This window comes from Thamnophis sirtalis, unplaced genomic scaffold (genome assembly GCF_051295495.1).
Source record: "Thamnophis sirtalis isolate CommonGarterSnake01/CBP01778 unplaced genomic scaffold, rThaSir2_p1.2 scaffold_10, whole genome shotgun sequence".
In the NCBI taxonomy this organism is placed as follows: domain Eukaryota; kingdom Metazoa; phylum Chordata; class Lepidosauria; order Squamata; family Natricidae; genus Thamnophis; species Thamnophis sirtalis.
In genome coordinates, this window is record NW_028261390.1 from 69,408,054 (window position 1) to 69,434,742 (window position 26,689).

General features: G+C 45.1%; 2 protein-coding genes across 2 annotated transcripts in view; one reads left to right on the top strand and one right to left on the bottom strand.

Moving 5' to 3' along the window:
• LIAS (lipoic acid synthetase) overlaps positions 1-6,512 on the top strand; it is an 18,077-nt gene extending 11,565 nt beyond the window's left edge. Inside the window, exons 8-11 of the mRNA XM_087724819.1 lie at positions 1,061-1,206; positions 3,162-3,232; positions 4,576-4,687; positions 5,937-6,512. Of these exons, the coding sequence (XP_087580945.1) occupies positions 1,061-1,206; positions 3,162-3,232; positions 4,576-4,687; positions 5,937-5,989 (382 nt within the window). The 3' untranslated portion in view covers positions 5,990-6,512. The remainder of the gene's footprint in view (positions 1-1,060; positions 1,207-3,161; positions 3,233-4,575; positions 4,688-5,936) is intronic.
• UGDH (UDP-glucose 6-dehydrogenase) overlaps positions 6,092-26,689 on the bottom strand; it is a 25,578-nt gene continuing 4,980 nt past the window's right edge. The window contains exons 2-12 of the mRNA XM_087724818.1: positions 23,039-23,207; positions 21,009-21,110; positions 18,944-19,144; positions 18,664-18,861; positions 17,924-18,071; positions 16,848-16,942; positions 14,467-14,597; positions 11,813-11,946; positions 9,468-9,559; positions 9,280-9,390; positions 6,092-7,982 (exon numbers count right to left, since the gene is read on the bottom strand). Of these exons, the coding sequence (XP_087580944.1) occupies positions 7,872-7,982; positions 9,280-9,390; positions 9,468-9,559; positions 11,813-11,946; positions 14,467-14,597; positions 16,848-16,942; positions 17,924-18,071; positions 18,664-18,861; positions 18,944-19,144; positions 21,009-21,110; positions 23,039-23,200 (1,485 nt within the window). The 5' untranslated portion in view covers positions 23,201-23,207 and the 3' untranslated portion in view covers positions 6,092-7,871. The remainder of the gene's footprint in view (positions 7,983-9,279; positions 9,391-9,467; positions 9,560-11,812; positions 11,947-14,466; positions 14,598-16,847; positions 16,943-17,923; positions 18,072-18,663; positions 18,862-18,943; positions 19,145-21,008; positions 21,111-23,038; positions 23,208-26,689) is intronic.

Below are 26,689 nucleotides of genomic sequence, written 5' to 3' on the forward strand. Positions count from 1 at the left end.
GAGGAAAATAATAATAAGAAAAATTCTGCCTCTGCCTACCAGCATCCATGGTATTCAGCTGACACATGGTAACAAGGTCAGCCAATGAATAGGCAGAGCAACTAAGTCAGCCAATGGGGGCTATTTGGATTCTGAAACAGTATTTGCTGTGTGAGCAACAAGGAGACAGGAAGGAGCCTGGCTTAGCCCAGAACCGAAAGTGAAACTGCTTGTGTTTTGCTTGTATTTACTGCTACCTTGGAAAACCTGCTTTTGGTAGTGTATTGTATATTATTAATATTATTTTGAATCCTGCTGAATCAGTTACTGTGCTTTCTGAATGTGATTGCTGCTGTAAAACTCCAACCAGCCAGGTCAGCTTCAGCACTTATTGCAGCCTGATTCAGCACAGCTGATTGGCGGGTGGATCGGACTGCTCCAATCAGCTGTTCCAGGCTGCAGGGATTGCCGCAGACCGTCGCTGACTCCACGCCTTGCGTTTTTGGCCTCTGGTGGGTGGGGCTACATTCGGTGTATAGGACGCACCCAAATTTTCGCCCACCTGAGCCGAGGTGGCACAGTGGTTAGAGTGCAGTACTGCAGGCCACTTCAGCTGACTGCTATCTGCAGTTTGGCGGTTCAAATCTCACCGGCTCAAGGTTGACTCAGCCTTCCATCCTTCCGAGGTGGGTGAAATGAGGACCCAGACTGTGGGGGCAATACGCTGACTCTGTAAACCGCTTAGAGAGGGCTGAAAGCCCTATGAAGCGGTATATAAGTCTAACTGCTATTGCTATTGCTATTTTTTTCGGGGGCGGGAGGAGGCGCGTCATATACTCTGAAAAATACGGTGATTTTTTTTTTCTTCTTTTGCACCTCTCCTGTCAGCAAATCCCAAAGTGGTCTGGGGGAATTCTGGGAGTTGAAGTCCACCCATCTGAAAGTAGCAAGCTGAAGAACCACTGTTCTTAATGTTCTGGGGTCTCCGTGCAGGGATCAAACTCAGCCAGAGCTGCAACGAACCTAAGATCCACCCAGCGTTGGGCTAAAACCCTTTTGCATACCTTTTTTTTTCTTGCAGCAAAGTTCGCGATCCACGGGCAAATTTTGAGCAATCCGTTCGCGTGTTGAAGCACGCCAAGGAAGTTCAGCCCGACGTGATTTCCAAAACGTCGATCATGCTTGGCCTGGGGGAGACGGACGAACAGTTGCATGCCACCCTGGAAAGTAAGTAGAGAGGAGAAGGGATAAGTGGCATAGGGGTTCAAAAATAAATAAATAAGTGAAGTTGGCCACTCCAAATGGGCCCTCCATGCTCCGCCCCTATTTATCTGCGTCGTAGACAGCTAATCCCCGAGTGATACAGTGATTGTGAGCTCTCACCTCACAATCAGCAGGCTGTGAGTTCAATCCTAGGTAGAGGCAGATATTTCTCTCTCTGGGCACAATGAGAATATATCTGCTGAAGAAAACTCCGCAATGGCAACAGGAAAGTCATCCGGCCAGTAAACACTCTGCTAGCTCCTATTCAGTTGCCCAGAATTCACCCCGCAAGGGATTAGGGCAGGGGTGGGTTACGGCTTCTTCTACTACTGGTTTGCTCAAGGACGCGCTTCGGGCGCCCGCATGCGCGGAAGCAAAAACAACATGGCGGCACCAATAGAACTGATTCGGGCATGTGTCCAGCCGAGTTACTACTTACTCGACCGAACCGGTAGGAACCCACCTCTGGATTAGGGTTCGTTAAAAAAGGATGATGTAGACAGCTAATCCTCAATTTAACGACCCACAATTGAGCCCCAAAATTCTGTTACTAAATGAGACATCTCTTAAGTGGGTTTTGCCTCATTTTACAACTTTCCTTGCCACAGCGGTTAAGTGAATCACTGCCGTTTGTTAAGTTGGTAACACGGGTCGTTAAGTGAATTCAGCTTCCCCTGACTTAGCTTGTCAGTCCGCCAAATGTGACGTCAGGACGCTGCAACCGTCAGAAGTACGAGCCAGGTGCCAAGCATTTGAATGGTTTGATCATGTGACCACAGGGAGGCTGCAATGGTCGTTAAGTGTGAAAAACGGTCATAAGTTGCTTTTTTCAGTGCCGTGGTAACTTTGAACGGTCGCTAAATGAATTGTTGTAAGTTGAGGACTGCCTGCAGAGGATTCACATGACAAAAAGGCTTAGGTTTTTTTTTTTAACATCTCGCTTCGTTTTCATTTTTCTATCTCTCTGAACAGAAAAGAACAGAATAAGAGAGTTGGAAGGGACCTTGGAGGTCTTCTAGTCCAACCCCCTGCCTAGGCAGGAAACCCTACACCACTTCTTTGCATTTTTCTTTTTCCTTACTTTTTATATTTTCCTTAGTTTGTATGAAGCCTTCTTATATCTTGGTATAGGGAGTCCTTGACTTACAACAGTGTCAACACAGAAGCCATTGGCATGTTTAAGTTCCCATGGTGAGTGAAGCGGGAGTGGGGAGCGCATTCTACATATACCTTCGACTAGAGTGGGGTCTCAGATTACTGTGCACCTTGTTGGAGGATGTGATTTATGACACAGACTAAGAGGAGGGGAGGAAGAGGGTAAAGTTCAGCCATAATGCAAATGAGGTCAGATCTGACTGCAATGAGGGATTGCCGAAATGGTGTTCCTAACAAATGGCTGGTTTTCTTTTGAAACTTGGCTCGAGGCTCATGAATTAATGAGGGCATCTTTCGGAAACCTGACAAACAAGTTTATTTAGTGGCCACTCAAAGTTACAATGGCACTGAAAAAGTGACTTATGACCGTTTTTCACACTTACGACTGTTGTAGCATCCATGTGGTCACATGATCAAAATTCAGGTGCCTGGGAACTGACTCATATTTATGACGGTTTCAACATCCTGGGGTCATGTTTTGAGACCTTCTGACAAGCAGTCAATGGGGAAGCCAGATTCACTTAACAACCATGTTACTCACTTAACAACTCCGGCAAGAATGATTGTAAAATGGGGGGGGAGGGGAAATTCACTTTGCAAAGGTCTCGGCAATATAAATTTTGGCCTCATTTATGAAGGTACATCAATAACTACCCACACTTGCAAATTTGGATAAAATTATTGTTAAAAAAGATAGGAGAAAAATGCCAAATCCTGGTTCTGTCATTTATTAAGAGTATCTTATTTTTTTTAACAAAAAATAGGATTACGTGAAGCCGATGTGGATTGTTTGACCTTGGGACAGTATATGCAGCCAACAAAACGGCATCTGAAGGTATTTTATTTTAGAACTAACTAGCTGATAATCTGGCGTTGCCCGGGTATTTATTTATAGGGGGGAAATGTCTGGATCAAACGTAATTTCTAACGTTGGATTTCCCTCCCTTACCAGAGGGAGCCATTAGAAGCCATTTATGGTAGTATAGTAGAAGCCATTTTAAGGCACAACAGGCTGTATCTTAACAGAACACCACCACCACCTGAGGGGTTTTAGGGGTGCCTTACCCCCACAGAATTTTTTTTCAGAGAGTGTACCAAGTTTGGTTGAAATTGCTCGAGGCGTTCCAGAGTTATAATGGAACACACACACACACACACACACACACACACACACACACACACACACACAACAGCCATTTTTATAGAGAGAGAGATTGGAAGTCTCAAGGCTGTTCATTGCTTCCGATACCCTAAAACCTGTTGGATAATATCTGGACTAATATTAAATTGCATTTTACTGCTGGCAATAAGCGTTTTGAATGGAGACCCAGATGTTCGGTTTGTAATATCCCATCCCAAGCCCAAAACAGGGGATTGGAGCACTTTGGAAAGTATTCCATGATCAAAATATGCCAAAGTGTCCCAAAAAGACCTTTTTGAAGGTTTGAAAAATGCTCAAAACCTCCCTTTTTTTTTTCAACCTTTGAAGTCCTTTTTTTTTTTTACATTTAAGGGAGGACATGTAACAAGATGGTTCGATTTTCAGAATAGTTCACATTTAAACATTCTGCATACCATGACAGTAGCAGCAAGCCGTGCAGTTCCTTACAAAAAATAGAATAAAAAATGGGGCCAAAATTAAAAAGTGTTTCTAAACCTGGCCATTTGCCCAGTTGTGAGATTTAATAGAGGTTTCCAAAAGGATCATTTTTGTTCTTCCCCTTTTGCACAAGGAAAAGGAAGGATTCTGCCCTTAAAATAGCTCTAAATTAAGTACAGATAGTCCTTGGCTTACGACCACAATTGAACCCCAGATTTCTGTTGCTAAGTGAGTTTTTCCCTGTTTTACGACCTTGACACAGTTGTTAAGTGAATCCCTTCAGTTGTTCAAACTAGTAACCCTTTGCTAAGTGAATCTGTGTCATCTCAGCCAGTTGTCAAGCGCCAGAATTTCGATCGCGTGACCAGGGGGAATGCGGCAACGGTCGTTAAGTGTGAAAAACGGTCATAAGTCCCTTTTTTTCCGTTTCACAACTCCAAACATTCATTAAATGAACTGTTATAAGTCGAGGACTCCCGGTATAAACGGGCTTTTGCGAAAGCAATTAGAAAACTATCCAACTTTCAGATGACCCAGAACTCAACTGCCTTTATAATATCATTATTTTTTTTTCCTAGGTGGAAGAATATGTTGCTCCGGAGAAATTTAAACACTGGGAGAAAGTTGGAAACAGCCTCGGATTTCATTACACAGCCAGTGGGCCTCTTGTGCGTTCTTCTTACAAAGCAGGTACAACGAGTTGTCCGATTAGCAGGACCACAAGCGAGTCACTCAGCCCAGCCACAGTATCCAGAACTCAACAGGTTGCTCAAGGGTTACTAATTAAATTACTACTGGTAAATTGCATTTGCACTTCAATTGGGCAATTTGCCATAGCCTCCTTCTCAGGGTTTAAGAGAGACTGACTGGCTGAAGCTTAGCTGGCTTCCGTGTCTGAGGCAGGACTAGAACACAGATCGTCTACTACTACAGCAACCTAGCCCAAATGTACAGGGTTTATATTTTACTAGCCGTTAACCCGGCGTTGACCGGGTATTTATTTATAGGGGGGAAATGTCTGGACCAAACGTAATTTTTAATGCTGGATTTTCCTCCTTACCCTTGTGGAGTACCGTGAAGCCATTACCATGGCAACTGCGCTGCACAGTAGAAGCCATTTTACAGTACAGTAGAAGCCATTTTAAGGCACAACAGGTTGTATCTTAACAGAACACACACTCCGAGGGGTGTTAGGGGTGTCTTACCCCCACATTATTTGTTTCCAGAGAGTAAGTTATCTGCGTACCAAGTTTGGTTGAAATTGTTCAAATGCATTCCAGAGTTATGCTGGTACATACACACAGACACACAGCCATTTTTATATATATATATAAATTTCCACCAACTGGTTGAACGGGCCCGACACTTCAATTATGAATCCATGTTGATGATCCTCATGGAGACTTTAGAAGTCCAGTGTGCAGCAGATCACAGCAAGGATTAATTTAGATGTAAATTGCTCTGTAATTTGCATCATTTGTTGTAACTTGGAAGGTCTCATTACAAGTGCTCTTTAAAATCAGAATACGCTCTCCTTGAACTACAGCACTATTTGAGAAGCTTAAAAAATGTTATTTCAGAGCTGTTAACATGTTTGAAGCATCCTGTTAGGTACGATAACTAATTTCTGAGCCACTGGGAAGATTTTGGATAGTATTTAGCTTTAAAAAACCAAAGGATGATAACTTTTCGAAATCTCTCTTGCTTTTTTGACTATGCTGAAACTTATAGGAGCACCAAATAGCACAGAAGCTATTAGCCCTTAGATGCTCTTGAAATTTTGATTTTTTCCCCCCCCACAAAAAGGTCCATTTCATATTTAGATTCTTTGCCGCAATTGATGGCTCCCTTGTATTTTCCTGCAATAATGACAAAAAAATGGACAGCGGAAGATTTTTACCGCTTGGTTAAAACGTCTTTTGTTTCGGATACTGCACAGGTGAATTTTTCTTGAAAAACTTAATCCACAAGAGAAAGAAGAAGGACATCTGATGCCTCTTAAGACCGAGAAGAAGAATCCCACTCTTGTGTTCTAGATGGCAGCATCACGGATAAACCCAATGAAAACAACTTGGAAAGCTTTCGTTGCTTTATAAAAAAAAAAAAGAATACAAAATATTTTATTTTGTTCCTGGACCCTGACACGCTCTGATATTATACAAAACAAAGGTATCACTCATTATCCAATAACTAGCATCCAGATACATCAAGAAAAACAGAGGTAGAATGAGACACATACATTAAGGAATCAAAAGATGCATTTTTCCCCCTCTCTCATCTATAATCATGGTTTGTTCCATTATTAGCCCACATCGCATCGCTAAACGTCTTTTCAATGACGCTCCTGGGACACGAGTGATTCTCAGTCATCATCCTTGTTTGCATAAAGCACAATGAAATCACTTTTCTCGTTGGCCTTAAAATAGGATTAGAAGCATCTCTGTACCGTAAATGATATTCTTAATTAAAACTGTTGGATTGGAAATGATATTCGCGATTAAACAGTTGGATTGGAGCTCGGCTACAATATTATCTTTTCCCTGACCGCTTTATAAAAAAGGTACGAATGAGGGTCTTAAGTCAAAAATGGATCGACGTGCTAATTTTTGAGGCCGTTAGACAAAGAGGTACCTCGAAGATTTGTTTGCAGCTGATCCAAGGAAAAAAGTGGACTTCTGTTGTGTTGAGTACAAGTGTGTTTGAGAATTAAGCAACAATCCCACTGCAGTGATGGGTATTCCAGTTTTATATTTATTCCCGTGGGTACCAAAAAAACGGAAGCATCCTTTGGTTGTTATTTTGGGTGTGGTAGTTTACTGGGATAAACTGCAAAAAAAATAAAATCTGATGTCTGTCTTATAAGGATGTGAAAAGATATTGGTAATGCCCAAGATTCTGCAAAACACATTTCCTCAGATATTTTAAGGATGTTGTGTGTCCCAGTTCACGCAGCGTGCTTAAAAGCATACTTCGCTTGGTCTTGGCTTACGGTACGAACCCGACCAACTTGGATTTATTCGGTAAACCGTGGTTACAATAAGTCAGCTTAATGTAGCGTACTAAAGTCAGATCAATTCCATATATGGATAGAACTTTTAAGTCCCAAGTCTGCTTTTAACCACAATAAGAATCGTGCTTTGCTTAGCTTCTAAGGTGAGAAAGTGATGGTCAGCATATCAGCAATTGAAGAGAAAGCAGAATTAATAATTCCTTATTTTGGGTCTTCTCTGGAATAAGCATTAGTTTTATGCAAAGTACTTCAACCGTCATTTCATTAATGCCTTGATTTCGTTCATGGAAAAAAGTATCCCTTTGCTGAAGATTTCCATACCAGACAAGTCTTAATTTAAACTTCCAACATGAATAATGTTACATGGTGTTAATAGGTTACTATCTATTCAATAGGATAGGAAATTTCTTCCTTGCTTCTACTTTCAATCTGTCAAAGCTAAAGTTTTAAGTCTGTGAAATCTTGCAAAAATATCCCTAAAATCTTGGAAGTTCAAATCCGATGCGTTGTCCCGTTAAAAAAATATTTTAAAAAACGTGATGGTTGTATAGTTAACACGTCATTGGTAGAAGTTACAATACTAGAAAAATAGACCTTATAATAAAAGAGAATCTGGTTGAAAATGTCCCACGTAACGACGGCGCTGTACCTCAATAGTTCGTTATGAAATCTTTTTCACTATGCAAAAAAAATACTAAAACTTCATTTAGCCAGAGCGGAGTGTTAAGTGGGGTTTCCGCGGGAGATATTTAAATCTCCCATTGAAATCAAATAATTTGTAATGCTTTATTGAGGCTCAAAGGGTCCCTTCTTGTTTTCTTCTATTTTCCTCCTCCTTCCAACTTTTCTGTACCAAAAAAAAGCCTACATCCTTGGTTTCTTTAAAGGCGGGTCCTGCAGACTGAATTTTGGAATGTCACCGGACGACGCAAAGGGAATTCTTTTGGCTGAGATTTTCTTCCCGATTGTCTCAATCTGAAGAAAAAGGAAAAAAAAATGCACAAAATCAGCTGACAGAGAATGAAATCAGTATTTGAGGGGCTTGCTAAAATATTCATGACTGGGAGAGACATGGGAACAAGGTCAGCCAATGAATAGGCTAACTAAGACAGCCAATGGGAGCTTAAACAGATCTGAGTCTGTGCAAAGAACTGAAACAGAAACTTAAGCAGTCTCCTGCTCTGTGAAGTAAACTTAAAGCATTCTGTCTGGGCTTGTCTGCTGATATGAAACTGCTTGTGTTTGCCTGTAACTCTCCTGCCTTGTGTTTACTTCGAAGAACCACCTGTTGGTATTGTACATTTATTCATCTATTATTCATTTCCATGCATTTTATTCTCAATTGGTTGTGAGAACCCAACTTTGTGAGGTTTCTGTAGGGTTTTTAAACACTGTCTGACTCCAAGAAACCACGGGTCACCTGAAGCTAGATAGCAATAACACTTAGACTTATATACCGCTTCGTAGTGCTTTACAGCCCTCTCTAAGTGGTTTACAAAGTCAGCATATTGCCCCCAACAATCCCCAAGTCTGGAGGGGAATGATGAGGAAGAGGAGGAACATCTGGGTCCAGGGTCTGACACACAGATGCAGAGAAGACAGAGGAGAGGAGAGCAGTGGAAATCTATGGGCTGGTCCTTGGGACAGAAGAGCCACCACTGCTAGCAAAGCTCCACCCTAGCTCTGGGGATCAAAGACAGGGGGGCGGAGATGAATAAATATGGCAGAGGAGAGGAGAGCAGTGGAAATCTATGGGCTGGTCCTTGGGACAGAAGAGCCACCGCTGCTAGCGAAGCTCCATCCTAGCTCTGGGGATCAAAGGAAGAGGGCGGAGATGAATAGATGTGGCAGAGGAGAGGAGAGCAGTGGAAATCTATGGGCCGGTCCTTGGGACAGAAGAGCCACCACTGCTAGCGAAGCTCCACCCTAGCTCTGGGGATAAAAGGCAGGGGGCGGAGATGAATAAATGTGGCAGAGGAGAGGAGAGCAGTGGAAATCTATGGGCCGGTCCTTGGGACGGAAGAGCTACCACTGCTAGCGAAGCCCCACCCTAGCTCTGGGGATCAAAGGCAGGGGGCGGAGATGAATAGATGTGGCATACAACTATTCATCTTCCGGCCGGCCAGACTTGTTAGCCTGCGGTGAGAGAGAAACTTTTTGCCGGGGCTGCTGGCGCTCCTAATGAAGGAAATTTTGAGTTCAATTCAGGGGGTTTGGGGGAGCCAGGTCAGAGCACATGGTTAGCGAGCAGAATAACAGGAGGAGATCATACCTGGAACCCGATCGCTTGCAGCCGATGATGGAGATCATCCAGGACTCTCCTGCCATCAAAGATGAAAGCGGGCTTCAGCATTTTCTTGTGAATGCGCTCGTAATCCAGCTCCTGCAAAGGACGCCCAAGATAAGTTTCAAACGATTCGCACCGGATTCCCTTATGTAGAGCATTTCCACCGTGTTTACCTTAAACATGTCCCACTCCGTGCAAATGACGAGAGCGTGGGCCTCCTCGCAGGCTTCGTACGGGTCCTTACTAATGGTGACCAGTCGCGAGACTAAAATGGGGAGAACGAGAGGGAAGTTGGGAGTCAAACCCTGAGCATCTATGGGCCAAGAGAAGCCCATTTAAACGGACCCAGCAAAACCCCTTTTATTTACACGACTGCGAATTCCTTTCATTCACAGTCAGCCAGGCTTAGCAAACAGTCTTTCCAAGGAATGTTTATCAACACGAACCTTATCTCGTTTGGCGAGCTGCCAGATAACTAGTTTCCAAACACAGGCGAAGACAAAACTTGGCACAGAGCCTCTTATAGTCGCAAACAGAACTTTCCATTCTTGAAACAACTGAATGAAAGAATTGTTTCCTGCAAAAGCCCCCTCCCTGTTCGCTCTTTTGTTTCCTATGGGAGGGGCCAATCCCCTCCAAGGTGTGGCTTTACTCCCAAGTCGACCCTGAATTCCTAGTTTTTCTTGTCTTCTGGCAACTCTGTGCATATGGACACTGGGAACAGGCTCCAGCTGTTCTTCTGCCTCACTGCTGTCTAATTCCCTCTCTGCCTCCGACGCAGAGCCCTCGTCTGAGCTTTCCTCAATCCCCAGGACTGGCCTAGGTTCCTCCCCAACCTACTTGCTCTCCGACTCTGCTGCCATCTCTGCTGGCTGCCGGCATGCCACCACAGTTGTGTTTGTGTAAGTGATCCATACCAAAATGTATAAAATAATGAAAGAAACGACTGAATCAGAATCGAGCTGGAAGGGACCATGGAGGTCTTCTAGTCCAGCCCCTTGCTCAGTCAGGAGACCCTCAATTGTGGTCATAGGTCGAGGGCTGCCTGTATTTGTTTTTTAAATTAAATTACAGCATTTACAGTTTATTCTTTGGTCTCAGTAATCACTACAGTTCTTTTCCCTTTCCAAGTGTTGACGTGTATTATACAAAAAAGCTTTTCAATATAGCAATAGCACTTGGACTTATATACCACTTTAAAGGCCTCCATAAGCTGTTTACAGAGTCGGCCTCTTGCCCCCAATAATCTGGGTCCTCATTTTACCCACCTCGGGAAGAGGGAAGGCTGAGTCAACCTGAAGCCTGGTGAGATCCGAACTGCCAAATTGCAGGCAGCCGGCAGTCAGCAGAAGTAGCCTGGCCCTCTAACCACTGTGCCAATGTGGCTCAATATCCTGGGTTTTTTTTCCATAAAAAACTTTTTATTTTCCATTTTCATAACATAATCACATGTATACTATTACATAGCCAATATCATGTTGTATTATTAAGTAATTACATCAATTCAACTTGCCAGCAACTACCGAAAAAATAAAAATAAAAACTAATCATTGGCTCTTCTGCTCTCCATATACCATATTTATACCTTATCCAACACTTTCTCCTCCCTCTCTCCTCCCCCTCCCTACCTCCTTTCTTCCCTCCATCATCCTTTTCTACTCTACTTCCCCTTCCTTTCTCCTTCTCCTCTCTCCTCATTCCACTCCTCCTTATACACCTCATCTTCCCCCCCCTTGCCCTCTCTCCTATCCCTCTCTTCCTCTCTTTCTTCTCTTCTCTGCTTCCCACTCTTCCTCTCATTCACTTGGTGTATTTCAGCTTCTGAGCAAACTCCATTCTGTGTTGATGGTATTTATGCTTCCATATCAATATACTTAACATATCTTTGTTTAAAAAAATAAAATAAGGCAAGACAGTATACATGTGCAATCATATTACTTTAAAACCCAACACCCCTCCTCAAGCCTAATATACTTCCCTCCCCCCCACCTTCCCCCCCCTCCCGACTTCCCAGAACCAATACACGGTATAAGTCTTTAACAAAAATATATTTGAAAAGAGAATAGAAAATTAATAACGTCTTTAAATTGAGCTTAGCTCCTCCTTGCTAGGCTAACTCTAAACAATTTATATCGTTCCCGATCTTAATCATAAGTTATCTGGAATTTCTTAGTCCCATATTTATTTTGAGTATAATCAATCCATTTTTCCCAGTCTCGTTTATATCTCTCGTTTAAATAGTCCTTAAGATATGCAGATATTTTGGCCATCTCGGCTAAGTTTGTGACTTTCAATGTCCATTCTTGGATAGTAGGCAAATCTTCCTTCTTCCAGTATTGCACCACCAACAATCTAGCTGCAGTTACCAAGTGCAAAATCAAATTAATCTCTACAGCTGTACAGTCAGTAATTATACGTAGCAAAAATAACTGAGGGGTAAACTTTATCCTTTTTCTAAAAAAACAAAGGTTTTTTGGTCTCCTTTCTGAGACATCTTTAGAAAGCTCATCCCTCTCACCTTGGTCATCCTCAGACACCCCTGGGTGAGAAAGATCCAGAATGATTTGCTCTTTCAGTACTTTGGGATCGTAGATGTGGAGTCTGGCACCTTCGTCCATTAAATATTTGCTGATGTAGATGCTGGATGATTCTCTAAAAATAAAACGTACAACGTCCTGAAATCCTTACCTCTGTTAACCATCCTCTAGAGTTTAACCCAGGACACCTGTGTTGAAAAGGCAGGCGAAGATGACCAATTTATCAAACAGGTGGGTATTAGAATTAGCGCCACTGAATGTGATGAGATTTACTTCTGGGCAAAGCACTGAGAGCGTCTTTACCTGAAATACATTCTGTCAGCCTCTGCTGCTGCTTCGGCTGCCATTGAAACGGGGAGGGAGGGCATGGTATTTGGGAGGGGTTACTAATTGTACTGGAGGAAGATTCTGGAGTTCTGCTGCCTGTCGGACTACACATGCGGAGGAGGTTCCCGCCAAGGCTAACGGCACCGACATTCCATCTTGGTGATGCCTTTCGAAGTTATCTCACACCTGACACTTGGGAGAATTATGATTGGACTGTAACTGGGATGCCAAGGGGTGGGGAATGGGTTATTTTATATATCAATCGCTTTCGCGCCTAAATAATCAGACTTCGCTTTGCTACGCCTCTAATCATTTATAATTAGTAAAAGTACACTTGATTTCTACCTATGGAGTCTCGTGGTCTTCTTTCCTAATTACTCAATGAAGAGGTGCTGACACATTCCTTGTGAGAAACAGACAGGAAGGAAAAATAGGAAGGGAAGGAAGGAAAGGAAAGGGAAGGGGAGGAGAGGAAGGAAAAGGGAGGGATAAATTGAGGAAATAAGACTTTAAAGAAGAAGGAAAGGAGAAAGAAAGAGAGAGGGGAAGAGAGGAGGGAGGGACGCCCACATCAGCAAGAGAAATAGATTTTTTAAAGGGGAAGGGTGGAAGAAGGAAAGAAGGAAGGAGAAATGATAGAAAGAAAGAAAGAAAGAAAGAAAGAAAGAAAGAAAGAAAGAAAGAAAGAAAGAAAAAAAAAGTAAGTGTTGAGTTTCCAATTTAAACTCTATCCATTTTATTTATCCTCCATCCGTCCAACCTTTCGGACTTCAGGGACCATTAAATTCATAATTTTAAACCCCGCGGACCACTAATATGATCTGCCTAATAACCGGCTGGGTAGGCGTGGCAAGGTGCTCATGTGACTGGGTGGGCGTGGCCAACTCAGTATCACTCACTTCGACGGGTGCCTTGCCGGCCTCCACTCGCCCTTCCCTCCCAGCCCCTCCTCGTCTGGCCTCCTTAGGGCCCCAACAGGAAGCAGTTGCTGGAGCTAAGCAGCCACCAGGAGAAAGAGCTGGCAAAACAGCTCAAATTGGATCTGAGCAAGAAGGAGGCTCAGCAGAAGCACCTCACTGAGGACTAGGAGCATAGGCTTTCCAAGCAGAGGGAAGACCTGCGGGAGTGCAAGGCCAGGTGCCGGCGCCTGGAGGCTCAGCGGGGTGAGATGGTCGGCCAGTTCCAGGCCATGATAACAGTCCCACTGGAACGAGGCCCTCCGGCTCTTCACCACCAGCGGTGCTTCCCTCCAGCCTTCGCCCAAAGCCCCCCACCAGGAGGCTGAAGCAGACCCCAAGTCGGAATTTCTGCCCCCCTCCGACCCGCACAAAAAGACCCCGAAGGGGGAGACTCTCTGCAGCAAAACAATTCATTGCATGTATCCGTCCCAGGGGCCGTAGTTTGAGGACGCCCGATTTAGTGCAATATAAAAAAATGCAAATAATTTTTCTGCAGACCACCAAAACTTTCTCACGGACCACCAATTGGTGACCGCTGGTCTAGAACCATTCATTGTGCTTCCGCACCCAGCAAGAAATTTTCTCGTGGGCCACCAGGGGTCCATGGACCACCATGACCGCTGCTTTGAAGTCTAAAACAAGGGATTACTGTTTAATCATAGAGCTGAATGCTCAGTTAACCCCAGGGCCATAAAGAATTCATCATGATAAACTCTTCCTGGTTGGGCGTGCCTATCATTAAGGGCGTATACTGAATTTATGTACCAATTAGTCATGCTCTCCTAAACGAAGAGGAAAGAAAGAGATGACATCAAACACAAGCCTTTGAATACGGGCACTTCATTTAGTGACCGTTCAAAGTTACAACGTCACCGAAAGAAAAGGGCCTTACGATCATTTTCCACCCTTACTGACTAGTTCAGCTTCCCCGCAATCAAAATTAAGACGTTTGGGAACTTATTCACATTTATGACGGTTGCAGCGTGCCGGGGAGGGGGGCGGGAACCACGCGGTTCCCTTTTGCGACCGTCCGACAAGCAACATCCATGGGGAAGCCAGATTCACTTAACAACCGGGTGACCAAGTTAACAAGGGCAGGGACTCCCTTAACGACAGTGGCAAGAAAGGCCGTAATACGGGGCAAAACTCACTTAGCAAATGCTTCACTTAGTGATGTAAATCTGGGGCTCTATGGTGGCCGCGAAATCGGAGACTAACTGTGATTCTATCTCACTTGCGACTTACGCCAACCCTGATCTGTCGCTGTTTCGCACACCCAGCTCTCAGTGAGAGTCAGATGGAGGGGGAAGGAGAATCTGTTGGCCAGGCCACAGTTTCCCTCATGTTACCTGGTATCTCCTGTGTCCTTTTTAAATGCAAATCCCAAAATAGCGATCTTCTTATCAGTGACTGTGTTGAAGAGGCTATCGATGATGCGGGAAGCAAATCTTCTTCGTTGATAATCGTTCATGTCAATCACCTGTCATTATGGGTTGAAAAAAAACGAAAGGGGGTGGGGAGAGTAAAGCCTCCTCCTTTGTAAACATCAAATAAATTTCCATTCTCCCCCCCTTCTCCCAATGTCCGAGTTTATAAACACCCAAAGGCTGGGGGGAAATTTACGCTGCTCAGGTAATAGAAACATGCAAAGCACCTGAAGGGCCAGACAAGGAATCGTGGATGGAAACTTGAACCAGGAGAAGAGCAAGGCAACTTCAATGTTACGATTTAAAATTGCTTTTATTTAGAATCATTTTGTGTTGTTGTATTGCTCCCCAAAAGTCAGGCAACCAGTTTTATTCACCACACTATAAAAAAAAGATGTGGAGGCTCTAGAAAGAGGGCAGAGAAGAGCAACCAGGATGATGGGGGGGGGGGGACTGGAGGCTAAAACATACGATGAACGGTTGCAGGAACTGGGCCTGGCTGGTCTAGGGAAGAGAAGGACCAGGGGAGACAGGAAAGCAATCTTCCTATAGTAGTAGTAGTAGTAGTAGTAGTAGTAGTAGTAGTAGTAGCAGCAGCAGCAGCAGCAGCAGCAGCAGCAGTTAGACTTATATACTGCTTCATAGGGCTTTCAGCCCTCTCTAAGCGGTTTACAGATTTTTTAGCAAATTTTTTTTTTTTTTTTTTTTTTTTTTGAGGCTGTTAAAGACTGGATGAGAGCTAACAAACTGGTGCTCAACCCGGAAAAGACCGAGTGGCTGTTGTGTTTTCCTCCCAAAAATTCGGCTAACGTTCCATCAATCAGGCTGGGGGGGCAAAATTTATACCCCTCAGACAGGGTCCGCAACTTGGGAGTCCTCCTGGATCCACAGCTGAGTTTTGACCACCACTTGTCGGCTGTGACCAGGGGGGCATTTGCCCAGGTTCGCCTGGTGCGCCAGTTGCGGCCCTACCTGAACCGGGAGGCTCTCACAACAGTCACTCGAGCCCTTGTGATCTCTAGGCTGGAATACTGCAATGTGCTCTACATGGGGCTGCCCTTGAAGAGCATCCGGCGACTTCAGCTAGTTCAGAACGCGGCCACGCGAGTGATCATGGGCGCACCGCGGTTCGCCCATATAACACCTATCCTCCGTGAGCTGCGCTGGCTACCTGTTGATCGTCGGGTGCACTTCAAGGTCTTACCACCTATAAAGCGCTCCATGGTAGTGGATCTGACTATCTGAGAGACCGCCTCCTGCCAATTACCTCCCTGCGTCCCATCAGATCGCACAGAGTAGGCCTCCTCCGAATTCCATCCGCCAGTCAGTGCCGACTGGCGACTACGCGGAGGAGAGCCTTCTCAGTTGCAGCTCCGACACTATGGAACAACCTCCCCGTGGAGATCCGTACCCTCACCACAGTCCAGGCCTTCCGCACAGCCCTCAAGATCTGGCTATCCCGTCAGGCCTGGGGATAGGATTACTCTCACCCCGCCCGAATGTTGAGTGAATGTTGTGTTTTTATGGATAATTTTCTTTTTATTCACGATTTTTTCTTTTTAAGTCTTGTCTTGCACTCCCTTCCCCTCATTGTTGTAAACCGCCCTGAGTCCCCTCAGGGAAAAGGGCGGCATATAAATCCTCAATAAAAAAAAAATTGAGTCAGCAACTTGCCCCCACAGTCTGGGTCCTCATTTCACCCACCTCGGAAGGATGGAAGGCTGAGTCAACCTTGAGCCGGTGAGATTTGAACCGCTGAACTGCAGATAACAGTCAGCTGAAGTGGCCTGCAGTACTGCACTCTAACCACTGCGCCACCTCGGCTCTAGAACCCACCACCTCCTATATTAGAGGGGCTGACAGTTCCAGGCCATGATAACAGTCCCACTGGAACGAGGCCCTCCGGCTCTTCGCCACCAGCGGTTCTTCCCTCCAGCCTTCGCCCAAAGCCCCCCACCAGGAGGCTGAAGCAGACCCCAAGTCGGAATTTCTTCCCCCTCCGACCCACATAAAAAGACCCCGAAGGGGGAGACTCTCTGCAGCAACACAAACATTCATTGCACTTCTCCGTCTCCCAGGGGCCGTAATTTGAGGACGCCCGATTTAGTGCAATATAAAAAAAATGCAAATAATTTTTCGGCAGACCACCAAAACTTTCTCACGGACCACCAATTGGTGACCGCTGGTCTAGAACCGTTCATTGTGCTTCCACACCCAGCAAGAGGTCCAGGTGGGAATCAAACTAGAGGAATCGCATACCCTTAGGATTGAGGTGTCCCTCCCAAAGCCCACCTCTGCCTTACCTGTTGCCAATAGCGAGCCACTTCCGATAAGTTCAGGGCCTCGCAAAGGTAAACCAAATTCAGGACATCTTTTTGGAAGCAGCTCCCACCAAATCCTGGGGAGGAAAAATAAACATTGAATCGAGTCCCCGATTGAAGGACAATGTTTTTCTTTTTGATTTTCAAGCACCTTCTTCTTCCTATGATGGCCTTTTGCCTTAGTCTACCTGAGGTCGACAGATTTCGGAAACATGGTGGGGTGACTTTTCTGTTTGCTCCACAGTTGTGCGTTCTGACCTAGGCTTCCCAAAAGCACGAAGCCGACTCCTCGTCCCGATAAAACCCCTTTTATTTAGTTTATAAAGGGAATTCCTTTCCAGCAAAGTCCCGGCCAACAGTCTTTCAAGAGATTTCACAACTACAGACCTTTATCGGGCTTGGAGAGCTGCCAGGCCGATATCTTCGAAACTCCATGCTGTAGCAGCAATTACTTGGCAAGGAGTCAGGAACAGATCTTCACCCGAATGAACTGAACTAATATATATATATAGTATCTCCTTAGCGTAATATTTATTTACTACTGGTATTCCTTCGATAAGATTTATAAATCATCATAATTAAAGCGAAGTCTGGTTAGTGATGGTTTGAAGTTAGAACGGCACTGTAAAAAGTGACGGGATTGGTTTTTTTCACACTTAACGACCCTTGCAAGTGTCCAAATCCCCAAATTTGGACACTTGGCACAACTGACTCGTAGTTACAACGGCCGTAGTGTCCTGGGATCACATGATTCCCCTTGTTACGACCTACCAACAAGCGAAGTCGATGGGGGAAGCCAGATTTGCTTCACAACCGTTTGACTAACAACGGCAGTGATTCACTTAACAAACAAGTCGTAAAAAGGGGCAAAACTCACTTAACCACCGTCTTGCTTAGCTCAATTGTGGTGGTCAGGAATATCTGTATTGCAGAAGCCAGGTTGATATAGATTTATTTTATTTTTTTTGCCTTTCAGGGAGGCCTAGAAACAGTTTTAACTAAACTTCTTCATCCTTGGATCTATCACAAGTAGAACGCCGCCGCGCTTGAGAACTTACCAATGCTGGCCTTCAAGAACTTGTTCCCAATTCTTTGGTCCATTCCGATGGCTCTGGCCACCTCTTCAACATCGGCGCCCGTGGCTTCACACAGGGCACTGATCGAGTTGATACTGGATATCCGCTGTGCGAGGAACGCATTGGCTGCCTGGGGTTGAAGCCAAGAGAAAGCGAAGCACAAAGTTATTTTGGTTGAGACTCAGGAACCAGGCAACAAAGCGCAAGGAAATGATGAAAGTGGGAATGTTCAGGAAAACATTTGGGAGTTGTTTCAGGATGCATGCAGGCGAAGGGCTACTCGAAGGAAAGAACAACGGAGTAACTACAGGAGGTGATTACGAGCAGCTGATGCTGATTAAGATCCTCTCCTGATTATAAAAGAGACTGTTCGTGCCACGCCCTGGTTGCAGGAGTCAACGTTCTCGTTCACGTTCATGATTCAGAGAAACCAACTTGGATAAGTGGTTTGCTGTGAGAAGCTTATTTGCATTGCCTAAGTTCGTAGTAATTGCTGCCAGATAGTTTATTTATTTGTTTATTTTGGCTTGCAGCCAACGAGAGTCTTGCCTGATTAAAAGAAACCTTTTTAGTTACGTGGCTTTTGGCTTTCGTTCCTGGACGGAGAAGGGGGGGGGGCAGAACACTCCGCTGTTCTGTAATAATTTGGAATGGAGCCTAAATGAAAGATTGCAAACTGAGGACTCCCTGTGTGCCATTCTACCTTTTCCTACGATACCAACCAGTTTCGAGAGCTCCGAAGACCATGTATTCGTGGTCAGAATCTTCTCCCGGGGCACCCACTGCTCATAGACAGCACTCAACGCATGGACGGCTTTCTGCCCCTCGGGGGTCTCGTCCCCCCCTATCAATACGCGGTCTGGATTCTTGAGGTCGTTGACGGCCGTGCCCTCCGCTAAGAACTCCGGGTTGGATAAGACCTGCAGCCAAGAACAAAGACTGTTTTCTCGTCGCGCAGACGAGATGCGCATCGCATCGCTTCACAATTCTCGATTATTTTACCTGCAGATTTAAGTTCGGTTTCGTGTTGGCGTCAAATATCCGTCGGATGCTCTCGGCGGCCCGCACGGGAACGGTGCTTTTCTCGGTCACAATCTTATAACCGTTGGAGTTTTGCACGATCCTTCTTGCGCAAGCTTCGATATACTTCAGGTCAGCAGCCCGGCCTTTCCCCATACCATAGGTCTTCGTTGGCGTATTAACCTAGGTTAAAAGAGGGTTTGAAAGAGGAGAGATTATCGGGAAAACCTGTTGCTTCCTGGGCTGTGTCCCATCATGTAATGTCCTGGTTCAAATTTAGATCATTAAGAAAACCGCGATCTTATTTTTGAGAAGAGCTGGAGAAACATTTGATGCGCATCTGAAATCCTTCATGCTTAAGCATCATCAGTTGTCAGAATCCAGTCTCCACCGCCAAGGTTTGCTTGCTCCTCTGGGTTAGTTTATTGATATGTAAGCAAATTAAAATTTGCTTTGCTAATAATAATAGTATTTATAATATTAAATTATAAAAGTTGGAGTAGACTGTACAAGTGGCTAGAGAATAAGAGCCAAAACAAGAAATAAACGTTTAAAAAAACTATGGATTATACTGAGAAAAATGTATAGATGTCAAGTTTGATTATATGCACTATGCTATTATATTATAATTATTACATTATTATTAGAATTAAGAATTATGAGAATAATTGAATAGTAAACGAGAGAGAGAGAGAGAGAGAAGATGGATGATATAGATAGGCATTGGAGAGAGAGAAAATGGAGATTAGATGAGAGAGAGAGAGGAGGGATGGATGGATATAGATAGTCAGATGTTGGAGAGAGAGAGAGAGAAGATGGATGATATAGATAGGCATTGGAGAGAGAGAAAATGGAGATTAGATGAGAGACAGAGAGGAGGGATGGATGGATATAGTCAGATATTGGAAAGAGAGAAAATTGAGATGATAAGAGAGAGAGAGGATGGATGATATAGATAGGCATTGGAGAGAGAGAAAGGAGATTAGATGAGAGACAGAGAGGAGGGATGGATGGATATAGATAGTCAGATGTTGAGAGAGAGAGAGAGAGAGAGAGAGAGAGAGAGAGAGAGAGAGAGAGAGAGAGAGAGAGAGAGAGAGAGAGAGAGAGAATGAATGAATGAGCATGAGCTGTCTGTCAGCCCTCAGATGGAGAGTCAACAGCCCCCAGATCTGGAGGTGGCTGATGAGGAAGAGGAGGAACAGCTGGGTCCAGTGTCTGATGTGCAGATAGGAGAGGAGAGCAGTGGAAGTCTGTGGGCTGGTCCTTGGGACAGAAGAGACACCACTGCTAGCGAAGCCCCACTAGGAGGCGGAGATGAATAGATGTGGCAGAAAGCTATTCATCTCCCTGCCGGTCAGCCACTGATAGCCTGCTGTGTGTGTGTGCGTGTGTGTGAGAGGGAGGGAGGGAGGGAGGGAGGGAGGGAGAGAGAGAGAGAGAGAGAGGGAGGGAGGGAGGGAGGGAGGGAGGGAGGGAGAGAGAGAGAGAGAGAGAGAGGGAGGGAGGGAGGGAGGGAGGGAGGGAGGGAGGGAGGGAGAGAGAGAGAGAGAGAGAGAGAGACATTTTTCCAGGGCTAATGGCACTCCTAATAAAGGAAACATTTATTTAACTACCGAGGGTTTGTCGTGGGTGGGAGCCAGGTCAGAACTCTTGGTGGGTGAGATGAATAGGTGTGGCAGACAATTATTCATCTTCCGAGGAACTTGTTAGCCTGCAAGATAAACTTTTCCCCAGAACTGCTGGCACTCCTAATAAAAGAGGTTATTTCCTTTAAATTCCTGGGCGTTGCACAGCTGATCCTCGGAACTTTTTTTTAAAGCACATTTTTGCTACCGGCCCGAATTGGTAGCATTTCACCCCCCTGGTTGGTGGTGTTAGGGGAGCTGGGTCAGAACACCAATGAATTTGGAAGCCGAGTGAAAATATTGCTGGCATTTGTGATGCCAGCAATATTGCCAGCAATATGACTAACTGAGTTCCTCCTTCGGGTTTCCTCCCATTTCCCTCGGGTTTAAATTTTTAAGAAGTAAAATGAGTTACTTACAGAAATAAATACGAGATCGGCTTCTCTGATAGCATCATCGATGTTGGTGGAGAAAAAGAGATTTTTCCCTCTGCAAGATTCGACTACCTCTTTAAGTCCCGGCTGGGAAAAAATCAACAAAGAAAGCATTTTTGGATGGGTTTTATTCAAGAGGAACATGGCTCAAACGCGCTCTACATGGGGCTGCCCCTGAAAAGTGTTCGGAGACTACAACTGGTCAAGAATGCAGCCGCGCGAGCGATACTGGGTGTACCGAGATACACCCATGTTACACCCATCCTCCGCGAGCTGCACTGGCTCCCTATCGGTCTCCGAACGCGCTTCAAGGTGCTGGTTATCACCTTTAAAGCCCTACATGGCCTAGGACCCGGATGGTGCAGGTGGCGCAGTGGTTAGGGTGCAGTATTGCAGGCCACTTCAGCTGACTGTTATCTGCAGTTCAGTGGTTCTAATCTCACCGGCTCAAGGTTGACTCAGCCTTCCATCCTTCCGAGGTGGGTGAAATGAGGACTGTGGGGGCGATATGCTGACTCTGTAAACCGCTTAGAGAGGGCTGAAAGCCCTATGAAGCGGTATATAAGTCTAATTGCTATTGCTATTGCTATCTGCGAGACCGTCTTCTGCCACGTACCTCCCAACGGCCGATAAGATCTCACAGGATGGGCCTTCTCCGGGGGCCGTCGACCAGACAATGTTGGCTGGCAACTCCTCGGGGGAGGGCCTTCTCTGTAGCTGCTCTGACCCTATGGAACGACCTACCCCTTGAGATCCGGACCCTTCCCACTCTCTCGGCCTTCCGAAAGTCTACTAAAACCTGGCTATTCCGGCAGGCCTGGGGCTGTTGACCTCATGAATGAGGTCCAGCCCCGCCTAGATTGAGTGCATCATGTGTTTCTCTTTTAATCTGCTTCTCTTCCCTATTTTTAATTTTTATCCTTTTTAGAGTTGTATTTCTGTAAGCCGCCCGGAGTCCTTCGGGATTGGGCGGCATATAAATTCATTAAATTTGAATTTTGAAAGGGACGAAGCCTGATCGAGTTATAGCAGAATTGTGAGCCACCCGGAGTCATTTGTGAAGATGGGCGGCTGTAAAAAAAATTTGAATGAATAAATTCATGACTAAAAATTAAAAAGCAACTTCATTCCTTCGCTGTAGGTCAACAGCGGCTTGTGGGGTCTTTGGTGCTCTCTGAATGTGGTTGTTTTGTTGCAGACCTTTCATTACCCAAATAGGTAACATCATCAGTGCTAGTGAGGAGTGGGGTACAGGGCAAGCCACCTGTTAAGCAAACAGCGGGTGAACCGCAAGGAAACCGCCAGGCTCAAGAGAGCACCATGGAACTTCAGTTCTCCTCCTTCACTCTGCAAGCCACAATTCCTTCTAGCACTGATGATGTTACTTAGTTGGGTAATGAAATGTCTGCCAGAAAGCCACCAAGCTGAGAGAGCATCAAGGACCCCACAGTCCTCCTCCTCCTCCTTGCAAGTCCCCCTTCTTTCTAGCACTGAAGTTGTTACCTAGTTGGGTAATGAAACGTCTGCCAGAAAAACCACCAAGCTCAGAGAGCACCGAGGACCCTATAGTCTTTCTCCTTTTCTGCAAATCCCACCCCCTTCTAGTAGTGATGATGTTACCTAGTTGGATAATGAAACGTCTGAAAGAAAACCACTAAGCTCAGAGAGCTTTCTCCTTTTCTGCAAATCCCACCCCCTTCTAGTAGTGATGAAAATAAGGCCAGGTGCTTATTTCGGGGGTCAAAAGAAAATAAGACCCTGTCTTATTTTCGGGAAAACCCAGTAATTATTGAGGGAGCAAGTCCTTGTCCTTATTCTATTCTGCCCCGTGGGCAGTTATGAAGATGTGACAGAAGGTTCTTCCGTTAGCCACACCGGAACAGCACGTAAAAAATGATTAACAATAAGGATGGATTTCATAAAGATAGTAACAGCAGCGTTGCAGAAATCCAGGCGCATGAAAGGCAGCATAAAATCAGCCAGAACAAAAAGGTAATATTACTGAGCCACTATACCTCATAAATCGGAAGGATGTCAGAATTCCATGCCCCGATTCGAGCTTCGTTAACATCAACTACGGTGACTTTAATTTTGGGGCACATGTGAGCAATAACGCTGCATGTTGGCCCACCAACGTAACCAGCACCGATGCAACAGATTTTCTTGATTTCAAACATGACTGATCTGGTGAGGAAATAAATTGGGATGGGGGTCAATTGGAGCCAAATTTTAGAATGGAATAAAAACTGTATCGTCAGTTTAAAGGTACATAAATCAGCAGATCTTAAAATAAAATATCATTGCGTTCAGCTCTCAAAAAATAATCATTGTGCATACACACACAGATATTTATATGACACAAAGAAACATCACAGTTTAGTTCGAATGTATACATAGCAGCCCCTCAGACAGAAAGTCCATACAGAGAGTGATGAGGACAGTGGAGATGATTATAGAAAGCTCACTTCCCGTTATTCAGGATACTGCCTATAAGTGCTATGTGCTTAGAGCTCAAAGCATTGTCAGAGTCCCTACACATACACTTTACGGTCTGTTTCTGTTGCTCTCCTCTGGGAGGAGGTTTCAAAGCGTTTCTAGAAGGACCACTAGATTCTGTAACAGCTTTGGTCCTTATGCCATCCATCTGGTAAACTCACAAGATTTGTTTTTCTCGCCATGTATATGTATACAATTACAGAATCCGTTAGTCGTGCTAGAAATACTTCTGACACCTCCCCCCAAAGGGGAACAACAGAAGCAGACCATGGAGAGGGTGTGTGGGGTCTCTAACAGTGCTTCGAGTTCTGAGTGAACAGCGCTTATAAGCACTATCCCGAATAATGGGAAGTGAGCATCCTATAATCTTCTCTGCTGTCCTCACCACTTTCTGTATGGACTTTCTATCTGAGGCACAGTTGCTACCATAGTTTCAGCAGAGTTTCAACACTGCACAAAGTGAAAACCACTTTTGAAAAGCATGCTCATATGGGTCCCTAAATTTGCGTTCAAGATTTCTGCTTGGAAGCACCTACAAGTTCTGCCTAAGCCAATTTGGGAAGGAAGGAGCTGTTTGGGAAGCATTTTATGGCAATCCCAGCATGTTCTCTTTGCAAGAGTCACTCAACCCCATCTTCCTTTGTGTTCACAGATGCTCATCCCGGCCTGAGAAAAAACTAAGCCCTGCAATACAGATAGTCTGTTTGTTTTGTTTGTTTGTTTGTTTTGCCTTTATTTGTATGCCGCCCTTTTCCCTGGGGGGACTCAGGGCGGCTCACAATTCAAAAGAGGGAGGGGGAGAAGACAAACAATAGACAATACAGCATGTTAAAAAGAAAACACAACAATCGCACAATTCGAGTGGGGCTACAATCTTAACCCCAGGCCAGCCGGGACAGCCAGATCTTTAAAGCGGCGCGGAAGGACTGGAGGGTGGTGAGGGTCCGAATCTCCACGGGGAGTTCGTTCCAAAGGCATGGAGCAGCCACCGAGAAGGCTCTCCTCCGGGTAGTTGCCAGTTTGCACTGGCTAAAAGATGGGATTCGGAGGAGGCCTAATCGATGCGATTGAATCGGTCTAGTGGAGGTAATTGGCAGTAGGCGGTCTCTCAAGTACCCAGGCCCACTACCATGAAGGGCTTTATAGGTGATAAGTAGCACCTTGAAGTGCACCCGGAGATCAACAGGTAGCCAGTGCAGCTCACGGAGGATAGGTGTTAAGTGGGTGAACCGAGGTGCACCCACAATCGCTCGCGCGGCAGCATTCTGGACTAGCTGGAGTCGCCGAATGCTCTTCAAGGGCAGCCCCATGTAGAGCACATTGCAATATTCCTCAACTTACGACCACAAAATTTATGTCGTTGAGCGAGTTTTCTACATTTTACGAATTTTCCTTGCCACATTTGCTAAGCGAATCGCTGCAGTTCTTAAATTGGCAAGCTGCACTGTCAGAAGGCCACAAAAATGGATCCCAGTAACCTGGGACATCCCTGCAACCGTCATAAATGTGGGTCGGTTGTCAAAGCATCCGAATGTAAAATCATACGACCGCAAGAGAGGCTGCAGGTGTGATATAAATGGTGGTCATTTTTTTCAGTGCTGTCGTAACTTCGGTCACTAAACGAACCGTTGTAAGTCGAGGACTGCCTGTACTGAATTATAAACCGTGGAAGGGGGGGGGGGGAGAAAGAAAGAAATGAAGTTGACTTGGTAAGAAGCAGCATTTTGAGGAAAGAGTGCTTGCAAACACACCCCAGAGTAAAACATCTTCTTTACAACTCCTTCTCTTTTAAGAAGCGGTTTGCAAGGAGTCACTTCCCTTCCCCCAAGCCAACCTCTTTTTTTTCCTCCTTTTTCTTGCAAAATACAAGGAAGAAACTGTTAAAGAGAAGGGCGGAGTGGGGCAATTGCCCAATTGACGCACACTCGGTCAACGGAATCTGGGTGGATTTCAACACGGGTTGGCCTGGTGGATTAGACATTCTTGAAGCTGATTAATCCCTTCCAAATGGCAAACGTCTCTCCGTTTTCTTCCAAGGGGTTGGAACGGAGGGCTGCCTGGATTAGATATTACACACACATACACAGAGACGAAAGATTAAGCTGGGTTCGTTTACTACGGCAGAACCCAGCAGAATTGGAAGGGATCTCAGAGGTCCTCTAGTCCAACCCCTGCTCAAGCAGGAGACCTTATAGCAATGACGGTGAATCTTTTCGTCACCAAGAATCGAAAAGATGAGCGCTTCACACGGGTGTTCGTCTGGGCCGCGACCAGGAAATTTCTCCTAAATTGCTTCTCTCCTTGATTAGTTTCCATCCGTTGCTTCGTCTCCGACTTTCAGGTGCTTTGGAGAAGAGGTTGACCCCCTCCTCTTTCTAGCCGCCCCTCAAATATTGGAAAACTGTTATCGTGTCACCCCCCCCCCTAATCCTTCTTTTCGCTAGACTAGAAATATCCAATTCCTGCAACCGTTCTTTGTATTTTTGGGGGCTCTGCCCCTTAGTGAATCTCTTCACTCTATACTTTCTAGAGTCTCAACTCTACTCAGTAAGGGTTTCACTCTGTGGATCAGACTGGATTTCAAATAGCTCACCAATTTCCCCCCCCCCCCCAGTAATCACATCAGATCATTAACTGATCTGAAGATCACATAACTTCCCTTTGACCAAATTAAGTCACACTGCTGTTATTATCTGTTGTTCAGTCGCTTCTTAGGATACCAGAATTGCCAAGGCTGACCTAATCCAGCATTTTTATATTCTATATACCGGCACCTACTTCCCAATCAAATAGTTCTGGATTTGGTCAATCCAATTTGGTTCAGCGGTTCAAATCCCACCGGCTCAGGGTTGACTCAGCCTTCCATCCTTCCGAGGTGGGTAAAATGAGGACCCAGATTGTTGGGGGCAATATGCTGACTCTCTGTAAACCGCTTAGAGAGGGCTGAAAGCCCTATGAAGCGGTATATAAGTCTACTGCTATTGCTATTGCTATTGTGATTGAAATCGGCATTTGTCAATCAGCATTTGTCAACCAGCATTTGTGCAACAGATGCCAAAAAAGCCAACACAGTTCTAGGCTGCATAAACAGAGGGATATAATTAAGATCACGTGAAGTGTTAATACCACATTATAAGGCCTTGGTAAGGCCACACTTGGAATATTTGCAT